This window comes from Oculina patagonica, chromosome 2 (assembly GCF_052425735.1).
Source record: "Oculina patagonica isolate OP01 chromosome 2, crgOcupat, whole genome shotgun sequence".
In the NCBI taxonomy this organism is placed as follows: domain Eukaryota; kingdom Metazoa; phylum Cnidaria; class Anthozoa; order Scleractinia; family Oculinidae; genus Oculina; species Oculina patagonica.
The window spans coordinates 716594-731590 of record NC_135759.1 but is presented as its reverse complement, the minus strand read 5'-3'; the positions used below and the strand labels follow the sequence as shown (position 1 = coordinate 731590).

General features: G+C 37.3%; 2 protein-coding genes across 2 annotated transcripts; one reads left to right on the top strand and one right to left on the bottom strand.

The window, feature by feature from the left end:
• The first annotated feature begins 1531 nt into the window (after positions 1-1531).
• On the top strand, positions 1532-4485 carry LOC144641674 (uncharacterized). The gene is made up of 4 exons (XM_078500705.1): positions 1532-1619; positions 2083-2165; positions 3144-3187; positions 3837-4485. Coding segments are annotated over exons 1-4 (762 nt in total). The 5' UTR covers positions 1532-1617; the 3' UTR covers positions 4470-4485.
• Positions 4486-7346: 2861 nt separating this feature from the next.
• Positions 7347-11556, bottom strand: LOC144642481 (microfibril-associated glycoprotein 4-like). Its single transcript, XM_078501444.1, has 4 exons — positions 11233-11556; positions 8754-8868; positions 8238-8661; positions 7347-7581 (listed from the first exon to the last, which is right to left on the bottom strand). The coding sequence occupies exons 1-4, from the start codon at positions 11548-11550 to the stop codon at positions 7347-7349; spliced, it is 1092 nt and encodes a 363-aa protein (XP_078357570.1). The 5' UTR covers positions 11551-11556.
• Positions 11557-14997: the final 3441 nt, after the last annotated feature.

Genomic DNA, 14997 nt, shown 5'->3' with positions numbered 1-14997 from the left:
TCTAAAGTGGAACAACGAACATAGCGAGTCATTTCACTGTAAAGGTTACGGCATTATCTAAATAAGGAATTTTACTTTCATTTGAATTTAACCTCATCGCAAAACAAAACAAAAAATGCGACTACAAAACTAGTTTCACTGGTTCAACAATTTCGCTAACAAATGTTAATGTTTTTCTAAGTACAATAAAACTTGGACAATGAAAAATTGAAGTGAAAACAACAAGAAGTGATCTTAACAAACAATTTCATGTAGAAAATATAATAAACCTTCAGCTACGTATACAGAATATGTTAATTGCACATTTTAGATACCTACCTACCTATTACCTATTGAAGTCCGCCAGGCCGAATATCTCACCTCTTTTAAGAAATTACTGTCCGAATCCAAATTACCAATAGAAGAAAGCTGCAGTTGCTCTTTCTGTTGACTGTAATTTTCAAAGACCTTTTTAATTGCAATTTTAGCTTCATTTTTAATTAAAATTGTAATTTTTTAATGAACTTTTTATTGTAATTTTAGATACCTTTTTAATTGAAATTGTAATTACCTTTTAACTAGAATTATATTTATATAGATTTCTATTTATTCATGTCTTAAAAAACTCATTAATAATTCATAAAGAAAATACAAAAGAAATTAATGTTTAATGAGTGTCTTTATATCTGATAAAGACGCGGCTAAACTTTACGTCCAATTTTCTAGGCCAAAATAACCCCAAATCTAAATATTAGTGCAAGAATGAGTTGATCTACATCAGAAGATTTTTAAGCCGTTCAATAAATTCGCAGTTCGTGTTTTATCAAGTCTATAACACTCGGCTGCGCCTCGTGTTTTAAACTTGATAAAACACTGCTGCTCATTTATTAAACATTACATAATCACAATTTTGTACATATACACTTTTTACCTTTTTAACCGTCTTTTATTTGTAATTTTTAAACCTTTTTCATTTCACGAGAGCGTTTTAACGAGCTACGGCTCCTAAGCTCTTCGTGTATAAATAAATTATGTCTATGTCTATCATGTGTTGTTGTCCAGAAGTTTGTTCAGGGGAATTTGTTTTAATTTGAAAAAGCTAATTTTCAAGGGTAACATCATGTGGTCTCAAATGGGACAACAAGCAAATGAAGCTATTCTAAAATATTTCGAAAAGATCCACTGAACGGCCCGATTTAGGAAGTCGTAATTTAATGGGTCACTGAATTGAAAAGTAAAAGAGATGCCGTAATCCCTTTTGCAGGTATGCGAAAGGAATACCCCATAACATAACATAACATAACATAACATAACATAACATAACATAACATAACATAACATAACATAACATAACATAACATAACATAACATAACATAACATAACATAACATAACATAACATAACATAACATAACATAACATAACATAACATAACATAACATATAACATAACATAACATAACATAACATGTAACCCTTCTGAGGCCCTTAATATAGCTTTAATGATAGTCGTATATACCTTCCTTTAGAGGAGGCTAAATATATATTTTTTTTAATTGACAGGAAAATTACTGACTTATGACATCTGGAAGAACCGTTGGTGAGAAAACATTGGAAGAGCACACAAAAGCAACCACATAATGTACGGAATAACCACTTTTTTCTGAAATGTTGCTTTCTTCTTATAAGACAAATGGTCAAAACTATTGTACTCAGACAGGACCCACCACTCTGCAAAAAGACAGGTGGTCTCTTTATGTACCTACTCTATCAGGAGTAGCGATTAAAAAAAAAATTAAACCTCCTTGTGCCATTTCTATAGCAGTACAATCTTCATGCACACCAAATACGAAAGTCCTAACTCAACTTATGAAGCCAAATTTTTTTTGTCTATTTTGTTAATCAGACAGGTGGTATCTTGCATAACCCCCTTCCCCTTACTAGGTGGGTCCTCACTGAGTACACTTGTTATGACCACTTCCCTAAAATACGATATCATTGCTTTGCACCAAAACCAATAATGAAACGTTATTTAACAGACTCTTTTATGTTCAAGAAGCTATTAAATAACCATGTTATTTCTTGTTTTTTTTTTTTTTGTTCAGGATTGTTGCAGATTTGAGGCTTGGTGTATATTACCAAAAGTGTCACGACCCTGACTGCAAAAACATCGACTATCGTTCTCCTGGTATGTGACGTGTGATCCACAATGATCCAACCTTGTGCCAGCCTTGTGCCAACCTTGTGCCAACCTTGTGCCAACCTTGCAGAAGATTCCCATTATCGGGGTTATACAGTTGAATCCCGATAACTCGAACTCCCGCTAACTCAAACCTGTTTCGATTCCCCTTCAGGTCATTTTCTTATTAATTTTACCCTCGATAACTTGAACTCCCGATATCTCGAACCTTTTTCGATTCCCCTTCAGGTCATTTTCTTATTAATTTTACCCTCAATAACTCGAACTCCCGCTAACTCAAACCTTTTTCGATTCCCCTTCAGGTCATTTTCTTATTAATTTTACCCTCAGTAACTCGAACTCCCGCTAACTCAAACCTTTTTCGATTCCCCTTCAGGTCATTTTCTTATTAATTTTACCCTCGATAACTCGAACTCCCGCTAACTCGAACCTTTTTCGATTCCCCTTCAGGTCATTTTCTTAATAATTTTACCCTGAGTAACTCGAACTCCCGCTAACTCAAACCTTTTTCGATTCCCCTTCAGGTCATTTTCTTATTAATTTTACCCTCAATAACTCGAACTCCCGCTAACTCGAACCTTTTTCGATTTCCCTTCAGGTCATTTTCTTATTAATTTTACCCTCAATAACTCGAACTCCCGCTAACTCGAACCTTATGCGATTCCCCTTCAGGTCATTTTCTTATTAATTTTACCCTCGATAACTCGAACTCCCGTTAACTCGAACCTTTTTCGATTTTCCTTCAGATCATGTTCTTATTAATTTTACCCTCAATAACTCGAACTCCCGATATCTCGAACCTTTTTTGATTTCCCTTGAAGGTTCGAGTTATTGAGATTCGACTATAATTTTGGAAATTTATAACACCTTAAAATCTACATTCCAAGATGTTGCTAAAATTGTTTTCAATAATTAATGGAACTTACTTCATAATGGCAAGTCACTTTTTGTTTACTTCATTTCCAGAAAGGCCTATTCCAGACGAGATTAATCCATTGTCATGTGCTCAGGTAATTTAACTTAAGGTCTTACGACAATGAGGAAAGCAGAGACCTGGAACTCGCGCTCCTCACAATGTGGCTCTACTTGCACTCACTATCTATCGTTAGTTTATCACTATATCAGTCGGAGGAATAAGGGCCAGTTTTGGCAAATCTTCGTTGAAGCACTCGAAGAATTTCCGAATTACCATCCAATCAAAAACTAGCGCGAGCGCTCACGAGTACTCTGAAAGCCGTCGCGCGTATAAATACGTCATGTTGCTAAGCAACTTCTGGGACGAAAACCGCAGGCTCAGTCACTTCTCGAAGAAGTGATGTCGCTATCAACCGGCACATGTTTCCCCGAATGAAATTTTCATTTGCCGTTATTGCATAAAATTTTTCACATTGTAAAATCTTGCGCAGGAACTATTTAACTCTCGGGCATATCGCCTGATAGTTTCCCTTAAAGATTTTATGTTGTGGAAAGTTACATATAAATTCTCGAACTTTGCTCTTGGGCTAATATTTGTTTCAGAACATAAAATTTCCAGAACGCGATAGACCCTCGACAGAAACAGTCTATTATATAGAAACTTTGAACTCTCACTCTAATTGTCCACTTATTTCTGTACTTATGACTAATAAAAATAACAAGCCAGTCCTGTTTTCGTTTCAGTGTAGTGAGTTTGTGTCAGAAGATTGGGACGATCAAGAGCTTTGTAAGCTTGCGGCTGAATGTGAGGATTACGGGAACAGTTATTCCTCTACCTCTGCAACTCAAGAGGCTCTCCATACAACTGAGACCAACAGGCAAGGATTATTTTCCTCGAGAAGCCATACAAATGGCGCACAGTGTAACATTAATTGGGATGACTGGGACGATGATTCAATGCTTCAGGTTCATGCCGAACGTTCCAGTGATGTCAGTGAAGGTGTTGGCAAGCCTGTCAGGAACATGCAAAAACACCATAAGAGGACGCTGGAAGAATTTCAGGGAAACGTAATAGGCACTAGAGAGGGTTTGGGATCATTAGAAAATGGCACTAATAGACCTACAATGAATGATGGAGAACCAATTGCTGCAGTAAGGTTATGCAACCAAGCCATCGGTCATTTAGCGCCGAAAACTTGCGCGAGTTGTCACGGATTCTCACTAGAAGAGTGCAGTTGCGAGAACAACAAGTTGGTAGCTATATCAGATGAAGACGTTTGCGGCTGGTTGCACGAGGATCCTGTTAGTGATTTGGAACTGTCCTTTGCTGCCGAGGAAGCTGAAAGTACAGCTTACCAATCAATCTTAAAGGGTTGATAGTCTTTTGTTTATCATTTAATGTGTTTAACCAGAAGCATATCACCTATGCTTCTGGTTTGACAGATAAAGTGATTTTAGCATGTAAAAAAAATTATAAAAGTTTTCTTTTAAGGTGGTAGACTAGAGTTTAACAGGTCGGTTTTGGATGGAAATTTCTTAAAATTAAGAGACGTGACTGAAGTAAAAACATAACAGGCCAAGACAACTTAAGTTAAGCTTCAGAAAAATTGATGTTTGAGGTGACAATTTTCACACCTCAGGTGACAAACCTCATTTGAATTGCGGGCTCAAAATTACGAAATTTTCGTTTTGCGGCTTTATTTTTGAAAGCTGGTCAAAATGAAATGTAGGACTCTATTCCCATATAGAAGAGGAAAAATCATGCGGGAGCCCGGAGTGGAAAGCCACTTCTTTCCTCAGATATCGAGCTTTAAAGTCAAAAACACGTGCTGATTCTTTACGCGGCACTCACATCTCGAAGAAAACTTCTTTCGCTCCGGGCTCCCGTGAAAAGTATCTTTTACACTATAATAACAAACCACGCGAATTTCATCCAGATACGATAAATCTACAACTTTATTCTTAAAGTACCTTTCAGTGCGGTCTGTGTAGGTCCTTAAATTGTGGTAGTTTCTCGCCGATATCTCATCACAAGATCGTGTTTATCGGGCGCCATTTTGAAATCTTCTTAGAAAACCGCTGTTCGAAGTGTTTGTGGCAACACATGGCCGATTATAGCGCGAAGAATGCCGAAAATCTACGATCTTGTCCGTCCTTTGACGAAGTTCAAGATGGCGGCGTAAACAATTACGTAATGCATAGCAACGATGTGAACTTGAGACCTCGGCTAATGGGCACAGCGGATAATAGGCGTACTGAGTTACTGCGCAAGTCTCCCGTGAAGAATATCATGCTTTGTGGCAAATTCTTGTGTTGTTGTGTAAATGTTATGTCACGAGTCCCAGAAGCGAAAAAACCCACGATTTAACCATAAATGGAGCCAAAATACCAAGGAACCACATAAAGGACATAAGTTAAGTTTATTTCTACCATCAACTTTTAATTCAAGACCTGTAAATTGCTCTGAACGACTGATTCCGTCTTATAGTTGATATTTCACAATGATCGATCGTGTAACACAATGCCGCTTTCTAAATCACGTTCGTCCGATATAATGATCGTTATTCAGCTTCTTTTGTAGAATATATTGCAGACATTTTCACAGGAAAGGTACAGCGGACCTGAACTTACGTCTTCCAAAACAAAGCAAAGCTTTTCAACGGCAAAAGCAGACTCAAATCAACATTTGGTGCGTGTCACTCGCGTGTCACACAATAAATTCAATATGGCGGCACAAAGTGCCGGCCTAGCGACCAACTTTAGGCTTTTATAATTCCGCACATGAACAGAATGGCGCGCTTATCTCTTGGGATTGTGAATAAATCTATGTTATCTTTCAAATCCTTGAATGTTTTGATATGTTTCATTTTTGAGCCAAACTCTATTCTACCACCTTAAGGTACACCTTACTGCAATAACATTTTCATATAAAAAATGAAAAAAGCCACATGCTTAATGTGCAGATCGTACTATGAGAAGAAAAACTCCAAAAGCTGTCATTATACTTAGTGCTGACTGCTTTGAGAATTGTTGCAATTGAAATTGGATAACCATGGATAGGTATTGCTGTAAAATAGGTGGGGCATCTTTCAGGGGCGTAGCCAGCCTATAGGCCCGTAGGCCCGGGCCTACAAATTTTTCCACCAATGTGTGATTACAAAAAATTCAGACTAAAACTCTCATGAACTCTTTCAAGATAAATTGAAAGCAATTTATAACGTACCATAGCATTATATATTTCACAACTACTCTCTCGCGATGAGATCAAGGCCCATTTAGCAAGTGGAAATTTTAGAGCCTTTTGGACTGGCAAGATGACAGGCAACCGCACAATGGCATGCGCCGTACAAGAGAAGAGTGTTTATTTTGGAATGAGTGAAATCTGGCGCTATTCCCTCCTACCAAATGTTATAATTTAGGTGCTGTGAAATACATATAACATCAGCAGAAAGCAAAGGAGAAAGCTATTTTTCAGCAGGGATTTCAATAAAATCCGGTCACCGGCAGTACACCGATGCCTATTGGGTCTTTTACTGCGGTCTGTTGAGATTTCCTTTATAGCATTTGCATCTGAAAATCATCGACAGCCCTTTTTTGCTGGGAATTGCATTTCCGAGCAACTGTATTTCAAATTTCTCTTGGAGGGGGGGGGGGGCATGCACCCGGACCCCCCTAGGGCCCATTTTGAGGTTACGGTCGCCTTTTACACCATTGGAGGCCTAATACGAAAGATATCATCACCCCCCTGCCCCCCCCCCCCCTAACAACCCTTTTTGGAGAGTCGATCCACTGCACCACTCCAGCAGTCGTGTGCAGAAAGTGCCCTCTCTGGCAGAAATGTGTGATGATTCTAAAGATTTGCAATACTTGTGAGAAATCCAAATATCTCGATAAAACTCCAAAAAACCTTGATACAAACTTGTCTAGTAGCTGTACGGCTTTTCTTGCCCAGGCCTTCACGGTATTACTGACGTCACTACTCGTTTCGGTGACGTATTGACCGCGACGAAGATAGAGGACTAGGAACTATAAAGACGTCAGGCTCCTATTTCTCTAAGAACTAGAAGGCGTCAGCGCACAGATTACTCACTTATCATGTTGTTTAACAAATTATCCTACCAATAAATAAATAAATAAAATCCTGTAGAAAGTATCCTGCCGAAATTAAAACAGCTGTTTCCCTTCAAGTGTTTTTTAAAAGAGAACTATTTTCATACATGTCCCTTTTTAACGATCTTCTCAACGTTAGCGGCATCAATTCTGCGAAACTGGCCTCAGTTTCATTTCAGCACGCTTTAGTGAGTAGTAATGTCCTCGAAATTTGTACCAGTTAACTCCGTCAGCATGAGAGTCATGCTGTCCGCCATGATACAGTCCGTTAAGGTTTGACCCATGGCAGTCACGATACCACCATGCACCTTTATGTAGGACAGCGCAGCTTCCACCTGCAGGATCGTTGTCGTTGTCTTTCGTCGAAAACTGCATACCACTGTGAGCAAAACAAAGAAGGCATAATTCAAAGGAACAACAATAACAAAAACAGAAACATTAACAAAAATTCAAACAATAAAACGAAAATATCAATGACAACAAGAATGTCAGCAAAAGTCAAAAATAAAATGAACATGAAAATGGAGACGAATAAATAAAATTTAAAACTGCAATGACATAACCATTAAGTGTATGACGTGCATGTTTTGTAAAAGATTCTTTCTTTTAATTTTTTTATATTTTATAATCAGTAAGTTTTTTTAAGTCTATCGCTGGATCCAGTGCAGTCTCCAAGTCTCCTATTTTCTGGTTATACCTAACGACATATGTTTTGTAAGGCAAGCTTGTATTCATTTGACTCATTTGAAACATTTTTAAGATATTAATTTTTGCTATTTAAATTAGGTTCTGACTGTATAAAATATTGTCACTCAGTGTCTGAGGATTACAATTTAGATGCTAGGCATAAAAAATACAATCATGTCATCATTAACACTGAAAATATAAAACTCAGTGAAAAAAGAGAAAGTTCACGCAACTTCTTATAAAGGCTGCATCCAACTTTGAAATGCAATGGTTACGTCCACGGTTAACTAAACTTTTTACAGTGGTGCTTTGTTTGCATCATTTGCCTAACTAACTGCCAGTTCTTACTTTGCTGACTGTTTGTTTTCGTACATGGAGTCACCAGCCGTGCCACTGTATCCTCCAATCAAAAGCCGGTACTTATCTCCCTCGTCTGCCACCTTAAAAGTCGTGTACTTAGCGTATTTAATCTTGTCATCAAAGGCTTCCAGGTCAACTCTCAATATGACGTCATCAGCGGCTGTCAAACGGTGAAGATTGTCATTTCCAAGCCAGAACTCGCCGTTCAGATCTCCAAACCCGTTTTTGTAGGATTCCCATCCGAGATAAAAGTCAACGGAGCCGTCCAAACGTCGCTGAAAAACGGTCCAACCTCCACCATCCGTGGTCATGTCACACAACACTTGTATTGGTTTACCGCCATCTGGATTGATGGTGTACACGCCATTGGATGTGAAACCATCTTTTAGCAAGCGGGAACAGCTCTTAGGCTCTGCAAAATGTCCATGACAATGTAAATATTATGAAATGTTCATAACTTGTATTACCTTCAAGACAGATTAAATAATAATCAGAATAACATACTGCAAGGTTTGCCCGAGTAGCCTTCGTCGCAAATGCAGGTGAAAGTTTCAGCTTGGTAGTCAGGAATACAGACTTCTTTGTCGCCGCAAGGAAAGGGTCCGGTCTCACAGATACTCTGTATAGAAATAAATAAATAAATAAATAAAGATTAAAAAAAAAAAACAAGTACAAAATGGCGCTTGAGAGTTTGGGGTTCATGGCTGTGCATGGTTCAGTGTATTTTTATTTGTCTTGGGGAGGAGGGGGAGGGAGGAAAAGGTTACCACAAAAATGGGTCGTTTTCCTTCTTAAACTCTGGGCACACCGTCAGTCTCATTTTCTGCTTTCACAGGCAACAAAATAGCGTCAAGCAACTAGCAGATACAAGAAGGAGAGCAGCCGCCCAATTGACCAGATCGCGCTCATATTGCTAGAGATCGGTTCCTGAGGCAAACCAAAGGCAAGTACAAGACCAGAGGGCATCTATCTGACGTGAAAAATTAAAAGTTCCATTTTGCGATCGCATCAAAAAGCATACTTTAAGAAACAGTAGCATAATTTTCAGATATGAACATAATTTTGAGCATATTTTAGAGAAAATCGACCACTGCTAGTAGCATTATTATCGATTGTTCTATTATCGTTTTAATAGAACAATCGATATAAGGGCCTAGCCAAAAATAAGAATTTTTCTGCAAAGTATTACTCAACCTCGTTCCCAGGGTCTCTCTCTTCACCCTCTTCCCCCGAGCAGGCAGCCCGCTTCCCCCGAGCAGGCAGGGTAGAGAGTAGCCTGAATTTCAGACATCCCTCTGTGGTCCCTACTCTCCAGAAAGGACGTCTGAACACATCTGGCCCTAATGCCGTCCGGTGACTTCACTACACTTTGGTTTCATGCGGAAAAGTTTCTGTCGAGGCCACGAAATTGTGAAAGAAAAATCGCTTCAATAAAGGATTACAGGGTATAAAATTGTTTTAATAGTAAACTATTGAAAACTTGAGACAAATGAATGAGATTTTAATCGACTGCAGGCTATATTCTTTTACGGAACCGATTTAATCCGAACTGATTTGCTTTATCTATAGCGATCAAAATATAATATGTTACGCAGCGGACAAATACAACACACTCGTGAGTACTTAAATGAATCAATTTAGACGGTTACAGAGGCATCAAGAAACGGAATTCAAGACAAAAATATCTTACTTGACCGTGGGCACTGAGTTCAGAAATCACTGGCTCATCGATCGAGGCTGCAGGACATAAGCGTCGAGCGGTTTTGTTGATAAAACAAGAATACGTATAAATTTGGCAAAACACCGCATGTCGAAGCGACGAATGCCGCCAACTTAAAACCTACCGATTCCCATTACTATTCTTCATCCGTAGGTAAACTAATAAAGTAATAAACTCAAGGTAAATGACTAATAAATTCATATCTGGGAAGGTGAACTCTTTCGAACTCTTTCCAAACGTTTTCAAATTACAATCCTCGCGCGGTAAAATTCAGTCATAATTTCACATCATTATGCAAATAATTTTTAAATCAACCAATCAAAATCACTACCCGGTTTTCGGGTAGTGACGTCACCGGACGGCATTAAGGCCAGATGTGTTCAGACGTCCCTTCTGGGGAGTAGGCGACCACAGAGGGATGTCTGAAATTCAGGCTAGATAGAGAGACCCTGGCATTTTTTAAGCGTCGACAGTTTTTATGTCAAAAACTTAAAATTGTATATCTCATAAAATAGCGTAAATGCTCTTACTCAGTTTTAGATTGGCTTTTATTCAACTGTGTTAACGTGAAAAAGTTAATTATTTTCTGTTGTGTCAGGTTTTATTCTTGAACTTTCTTCCAGTTATTAAATTCAAAGGAAGTCTAAACAAATTCAATATCCCAGCGTTCATAAATAATCTGAAGGACCAAACTTTTAAAATTGATTGCTTTAAATTTAAATAAAGAAGAAGAAGAAGAAGAACGTTTATTTTTTTATATGTATATTTGGTTTAACTTTGACAGAAGAAATTAAGTCAATCAGTTGACGTCCGTATCCCTAGGTGATATACGGTGGTAAGCTACGAACAAAAAACTCTTTTTTGGCCGATATATTATAATCATTCAGCAAATGTATCCTTGATGAAGAGTAAATTTTAACTGTTCCCTGTATACTTGTTTTGGCTTTTAACACAAAGTATTGATTATTTGACCTAAGTTTGCTGTATAATTATAAATATAAAATATTAATATTTCAGGCCAAAATATTTAAGATACATGATAAATGAATACGATAGATTTTGTTCAACTAAAGTGATGTTTAACTATCAAGAAACCGCATATTAGACTTGTGAACGCCTATTTTGATCTAAGTTTGAAATTTCCTTTTCAATGTTTCATTTGATATTTCAAATATCAGATATCAAGTATCACATATTAAATTGGCTCCCTTGTAGTTACTAAAACATTATGATAGTTTTATTCTGGCAAAAGTTTGAAATTACCTGAATTCCTCGGTAGATAAGTTCACCATCTTCAGTGAAATTCTTGAAGCCAACAAATCGATCAGAATCGCTTAGTTGACACTTAAATCTCTTCTTGTCTTCTGTGGGTCCAAAGTTGTACGACAAACAGCGACTTTCCTTGACGCATGCGAATTGACAAGAAATCTCTGAGTCCACTTCAACCTCCTTTATCACACTTCCATTTAGTTTTCGTCCAATTATGGCTCTTGCAAAATTTATTGATTCTAAGCTTGGTTCAGTAAAACGATTTGATTCGCTCACTGTACCGACAAAGAATGCAAAATACAATAGATGCATCTTATTCTCCTGTTGTACGAATGAAAAGAGAATCGTCCCTCTTTCCACTTTCCAAAGCTAGGCAGATGTTAAGCAAAAATTGTTAAATATTAATTGATTTTCATTGCTAATAATTGCACTGCTTGACCACCCACTGTATGTGAGCAGAAGTTCCTCTAAATAATTTCATTGCTTTCATAAGTACAATAAAACGGGGACAATAAATAACGTCATTGAAGTGAAAAAATGATCCTTGCGAGCAATTTCATTTATAGAAAAGCCAATTGGTTTCATCCTAAATTCATATAATTATGTGTTCATTTATATACCGTGCACATTACTAAATGATATCTGTGGAGTAAAGGAACGCCCAGCGGCTGTGATTCTCTTTTTACTCTTTAGATCAAAATGAAAATTCTCCTAATTGTTTTTTTTTTAAATATTTTTTGCAACCTTGCTTGTGAGAGTTTGGTTTCCTGTGGTGATCAGGTCTTTTGTAAAAACAGAAAAATGAGTAGTTTCTTCTATAGGCAATATTCTAATCGACCACAAGAATATGATATGAAACGTCATATCAGGTCAAAACTCTAAAGTGGAACAACAAACATAGCGAGTCAGTTCACTGTAAAGTTTTCGGAATTATCTGAATAAGAAATTTAACTTTCATTTAAATTTAACCTCATCGCAAAAAATGTATACGACTACAGATTTCACCTGTAACCGCGTCATTTGGTGGCTATAATTGATTTGAACGTATATTCTAAACTTATGTAGCGACCAAACTGGACAGCACTGAAATCTTGCCCATTGGAGTAGGGAATGTTTATTAAAATAACATGGTCTTTCTCAACGAAACTAATTCAGTTAGTTGGTTGACGTCTGTGTTCTCTAGGTGATATACGTTGGTGAGCTACTTAGAGCATGGACAATAACTCCTTTTGATTTATTTTGATCATCTAGCACATGTATCTTTGTCTAGAGTTTTTTAAATTGCTTAAATTGGTGGGCTTATGGCGAAGATCGTGGGCGCTTTCCATTCAAACAAAAATTCCGGGGGTTCCGGGTTGGCAAGCGAATGGAACAGAAATTTCCGGAACAACCTGAAAATACCGTTCCATTCGACTATTCCTGCTTGGGCCCAGCTTCTCCGAGGCGGAATCAAATTCAAGATGGCTTCTCAACACAGTGCTCGGCGTGTTTGTTTGTCATCGAAAGCTTACAGCTCTTACTTGAGCATGAATGATTGCTCGTCCAGATCCGATACGAAGTGGTATCCTTCCTGTGAGCATGGCCTGGCGAGTAAACGGCTCGCATGTTTCTCTCGTCCTTCGAAAGTGACTCTTGGACTCGTCAGGAAAATATGCTGAACATATCCAGAACATAAAGAATCCTTACCCACAAAGGGGGGGAGGGGGAGGGGAATTTAGACCTCGGGGTGGAGCCTCCCCCTCGGGCATGAAAGGTATGGCGTTTAACCAGAGCTTTAGTAGTAGTTTTGATTCAGAAGATGCATCAAATACTCGAGACAGCATTTCATTGTATTTCCATACACCTTAAAGCTCTTCGAAATACTCCGCTCTGCGTCGTATTTTCAGCTCTTTTCTCGGTGTTTGGATTGTGATGAAACACTCTCTCCTGTGTGTGATATATTCCTTTCAACTGTATTTCCTCCAGAAATGTCGATCGTTTTTTGTGTTTACTTAATTGCTACTGACTCCACTAATTTAATCTTTACGTCATACGCGCACTTGATTTTCCTTGAAGTAATGTTGTAATGTTGATATAACAAACAGTTTGCTTTCTTTTGCCTAGGATCACTTTCTTAAAAAACTCAACTAAGCTTAGTGGTAAATGCTGCATATTTGTCACTATTGTGACCTTGTTATGTGTTCCAAGCGTAACTTTCCATGGTCACTTTTTACTTTGTTATTTTTCTCAAAAGACAACTTTTTCCTATGTACATGAATTACTTGCACAATGTCAGTACGGGAACAGATTGCTTAAAAACACTCAACAGTCAGTTCTTTTTTACTATCTAGAATCATGATCTGTTTCAGTTGCATTAATTTCAAGTTGTTCACAGATATGATTTATGTTATGTAAACTTTATTAGATCTTCATTTTCGCAAATATAAATAGAACTCGCTAATGATTTGCTTCTAGCGGTTTCACAGTCCAAAAGGGTAAAAGTCTTTGCGTTTGGTTATTTTAAACCTTAAAAAAGTTTGTGTTTAAGATCCCGTTGGGTTTTGGTTTTTGTGCTTTATATTTTCCGCTGTTTTCCCGCTGTTGGCATACATATGATATATTCGATATTACCACACACGTAAAATTTAAAATGATAATAAATTAATCATGTCAGCCTAACAGTAGAAGTTAACTTCGCACTGCGATTGCTCAGCTTGGGTGTTTCATCATCTAAACGAGAAAGAACTGAAACAACCATGTATCTGCAATGGTTCTTAGTTTTTTTATCGATAACTTTTGCATACGGAGTTAACCAAGCTACGGTAGAAACTGCTGAGCTCAGAGCCATCAATTTCGCTAAAGAAATAAGAGGACGAAAACTTAATGGAAGCGTCATTACAGAAAAAGATGTTGATACAGAGTTTGTCTGCCAAATAGAATGCGTTCATAAAAGTCGTTGTTTGTCGTACAACTTTGGACCTTCAAAAGGCAAGAAAAAATTCAAATGTCAACTGAGTGACTCTGATCGATTTGCTGGGTTCAACAATTTCACTGTAGATGACAAAGTTGTGTACCGTGGAATAAAGGTAATGCATCTTTGTCTTTTTAACGAAACAGCCAGAGTAATATTTGCCAAAGTTACGCAAGGTTACATAGAAAAATTTTATCTGTTTATGTTTTGAAGTATTTTGTAAGTAATAAAAATCGGAATTTTGCGCCGTGATTCAGTTATAACACGCCAAACTTATTTTTTTATCACCTATTTTTCTTTTCTATTAAAATTTCACGGCGTGTGAAAGCGAAAGTATACGGTAACAGGCGGAACTACTGGAAAATCGCAGTTTTCATTTCAAAATATTTATCACAAATTAAAAATATATGTCTTACAAGTCACAGAACTTTGTTTTCAATATTTTCAGTGAGACATGGAAAACTTTAAAGAAAATGTTTAAAACTTTATCATTCAAAGAAAATATTTTAAAAAGCAAGGCTGAGACGAGATGAATGCATGAGAAAACCGACATCTGTTGATTACTGATATTTAGTTTAACAGAAAGATAAAAACTGTTTAAAATTTCATTTAATAAGTCTCTAACAAGTATTGAATTTGAAAACTTGATTGAATAGCGCCCTAAGTGATTGTTTACATCCATGGCTCTTTACTATATTTGTTAACAGCAGGGCTTTGAAAAAGTCCTTTATTCGATGCATTTATTGAAGACCTTTGTTGATAAAAGTAGTAATGTACTACACTCTGAGGCAAATTTGCCTTAGAGATGT